Source organism: Argopecten irradians, unplaced genomic scaffold (genome assembly GCF_041381155.1).
Source record: "Argopecten irradians isolate NY unplaced genomic scaffold, Ai_NY scaffold_0261, whole genome shotgun sequence".
Taxonomy (NCBI): domain Eukaryota; kingdom Metazoa; phylum Mollusca; class Bivalvia; order Pectinida; family Pectinidae; genus Argopecten; species Argopecten irradians.
In genome coordinates this window covers 10,630-14,389 of record NW_027187728.1, presented here as the reverse complement: position 1 = coordinate 14,389, position 3,760 = coordinate 10,630, and the positions used below count along the sequence as shown (strand labels likewise).

The 3,760-nt window shown below is 36.5% G+C and overlaps 1 protein-coding gene across 1 annotated transcript; it reads left to right on the top strand.

The window, feature by feature from the left end:
- Positions 1-250: 250 nt before the first annotated feature.
- Positions 251-3,481, top strand: LOC138312249 (uncharacterized). The gene is made up of 2 exons (XM_069253230.1): positions 251-326; positions 3,192-3,481. The coding sequence occupies exons 1-2, from the start codon at positions 251-253 to the stop codon at positions 3,479-3,481; spliced, it is 366 nt and encodes a 121-aa protein (XP_069109331.1).
- Positions 3,482-3,760: the final 279 nt, after the last annotated feature.

Sequence of the window (3,760 nt, the reverse complement as noted above, 5' to 3'; positions counted from 1 at the left end):
ATATTTAAAGCACAGACCTTCCTAAATAATTTGAGAGTTTTATTGTCGATAATAAATTATTTTAATGAAACCAAATCTCCAGTTGCGTTCACATTTATTTTACTTTATAACTCAAATGAATAAGAAGAAAATTAAAAGAGTTAGACAGTCATATTATTGATTTGGATCATAATACTAACTAGCGGACCGCGCTCTGAACTTCGGGTCGGAAACAGGATCTCTGGGTCAAATAACACATCCTATATACATTATGAGCCGTATAAGGTCCCAGGCAGTGGTAAGACATGATCGTGCACGACTGCTGGAGTTGGCTGATGGGATTTTTGGTAAGGGGATCTACTCTCCGCCCGAGTGCTGAAGATTCGTTACTCTTTCAATCCTAATTAAATTGTTATGGAATGTTCCATGGGAACGACTGAGATGGCAGCCACCTTCACAAGTCGTGCACGAGCACGTCTTCCCACTGACTGGGACCGTATACGACTGATAATGTATATAAGATGGGGTTTTGGGTTGGGGGATCCACTCTCCCACCCAGTGCTGAAGGTTCAATCCTCTTTTAATCCTAATTAGATTGCTATGGAATGTTCCATGGGAACCACTGAGATGGCAGCCACCTTCAAAAGTTATGCACGAGCACGTTTTCTCACTGTCTGGGACCGTATACGGCTGATAATGTATGTAATATGTGTTATTTGACCCGAAGATCCGGTTTCCGACCTGAGACTCAGGGCTCGTTCCCCGAGTTAGTATCGGCTTCAAATGGATTATTTAAGTGTTAAATTCTTATTTTTCACCTCCGATGCATCGGAGATAAATGGTAAATATATATGAGCGCAACTGAAGATATGGTATCTATAAAATAAATTATTACCGACAGTAAAACTCTCATATGGCTTATAAAGATCTGTGCTTTAGATATTTACGTGAAAACTCCGAAAGATTACAGTTATTCCAAAGAATAAACAAAAAAATGACTATATATAATTTCGCTGCATCCGTCAAAACAGATGACGCTTGAATAACGAATAACTGTCTAACTTTACTTTACCCGGCCAAAAGTAAAGTTGGACAGTTATTCGTTATTCGAATAACGAATAACGAATAACTGTCCAACTTTACCTTGCTAATTATGTCACGTAGTCAGGTTTACCCAAACTCTATTCACTCTTCTCAGCGTCCCATTTCAGCATTGCACTACGCGGCGCTATTAATTACCGACAGGGTACCGGGACGAAACCGGAGTTATACTACTATATCGGTAACAGTAAGAAAACAAATAAATAACATACTAAATTATGTGGTGGCAGCGGTTGTGCGACCTTTTTAGGTGTAGCTTAATCCAGGTCAGGTGTAACCTTCATCCGATATCGGTACGAGCTTCATCTAAAATAACACGAGGTTTGGGGAACGTAATTTGACGTCGTTCTTATTTTAGCAATTGACAAACTCCAAAATAAAAAAAAATATATATATCTATTAATTCCGGCAAACGAAACACAACAAAACGCCATGAAATAACTACAGGCCAATGTCGCAGATTTGTCTTTCCACACCTAAAGATATCTAAAACCTACATTTAATCACATGACTAGCTAATGTCCAATTACAAATAATTCTAAATTTAACACACGCGAATGTCTTTCACAGGTAAAATATTTTCTCTTGTAGGATTACTCTGGTCTTCCCAGCGTATCTTATAGAATGTAGTCTCAAGGTCGAATAGGATCCTCAAGGTCGAATAAGCTCCTCAGGGTCATTATATAGGTTCAACTGAGGCCTATGTATCTTCAGATTACATACAAGTTCATAAAGGTCGTACACCGACTTCTCAAGGTCATATTTAGAGGTAATTCACAGGGTATAATCAATGACATATAAACCTGATCCGAACCTAACCCTTCTCTACACAATTATGCCATTATCAAATAGTTTTAGTCTAAAAAAACATATTTACAAATACCATTCAATTAATGCATACAGTTCTTTTGACCAACTTATCCAGGTCATCATGACAGCTTCAATAAACAAACATTTGCTATCCATAACTCACTCTTCTCTGACATAATATTTACACACTCACAATATATATATATTTATATATTTGAAGACATGCATGCTATTATAACATTAACATTTTCTCGAAAACTGTCACTGAACCCAACAAAGTTGTAATACAACTCCCAAGTTAATTCATCCCAAAACCCTGGACACTGGCCCACAGCCGCACTATTATGGACACACCGTCCATGAAAATAGAGGCATACAGTCATTCGGAGAAACAGGTCTTCAAAATAGGCACGCAGCCAACAGGACATATAATCCTACAAACGCTGTGCTTCATCCTAGCACCGCAAATTAGGTGTAAAGTAACACCGCTGTGGTGTAAGGTTACACCTTCTAGTGAAAATTTGCTGTAAAATAACACCACCGTGGTGTAACCTTACTCTTTCAAGTGGAATTTTGGTGTAAAGTAACACCACCATGGTGTAACGTTACAATTTCAAGTAAGGACTTGGTGTACAATATAATAGTTTGTACTATACGTACGTACAAATGTACAAGATAATGTAAAGATAGATATACTAATAAGATACTAAGTTGCAAGTACATGATAATAAGTTATACGGACACAAAACACAAGATTGATAAGCTTAAAGATAACAAAATCATAAAGGGTGAAGAACATAATTGAAATTATTAAAACAATTGCATATAAAAATCTACAAACATTTACATTGTATGTCTACAAATAGAGACACGTAGTTTTTGAAAATCTATAAAATAATGTTTAATGTTGAAATAAGACTTCAAAGGTACTGAACCTCACCAGAGAAGATCCATAAAAAAGCACGTTTGGTTCCAACTTCCAATCAGTATGTTGTTTATTTTTCTGCTTAAACAATCACTAAGTGACAGATTTCTTGCTGAGGTCCTAGATTAATTTTCCACAGGCAATCATATGCATGCCACTCCTCTACCGTGTACATTTTGTATTTTTTGTTTTATCCAATGCACTTATAAACTGTTTAATATATTATCGGCTCAAATTTAATTCATTTTGTTACAATCGCTATTTTGATTATAATGTATTTATATAACAAATTAAATGAAATTTATATCCAATGACAATTCATTGTGAAAACTCAATTTAATGATTAGTAAAAAATAACAAAATTATTCCAATTCAGACGGACCATCCTCCGTAAGTCTGACTCCACCAACTGTGACCTATACTCCTACGGAGGGACAAACTATCCCCACCATCACGTGTTCTGCTGACTGTAACCCGGCCTGTACCTACAGCTGGACAAAGGATGGACAGTCGTATACAACAGGGTCTGGTATCCAGCTCACCAACATACAGCGTGGTCAGACGGGCGTGTACAGGTGTACGGCCAGTAATGTACACGACAGTGTGACAACGGCAGAAATCAATGTAACCGTTTATTGTACGTATAAACTTCAAATGAAATGGTAAAGATGACCGATTTTGGATCAAAAAGGGACTTATGTCATCGTTTTGGTATATTTTAGCAACATAAGCAACAGTAGTTTAGCAAGGTTATTTTAGCATTGGAACATAATTGGGGAGGCTGAAGTTGGTTCCGAGTTCCGAGTTCCGTTTAAGAACTTTTTTATCATTTTAGATAAAATCATTCTATATGCTTAAGACATATGAGAAATGTTTTCTGTTGTCTTTTTTCATGGGTTACTAGTAATGAATCCACTTTAATTTAGTTTTCGATCAATTCCTATT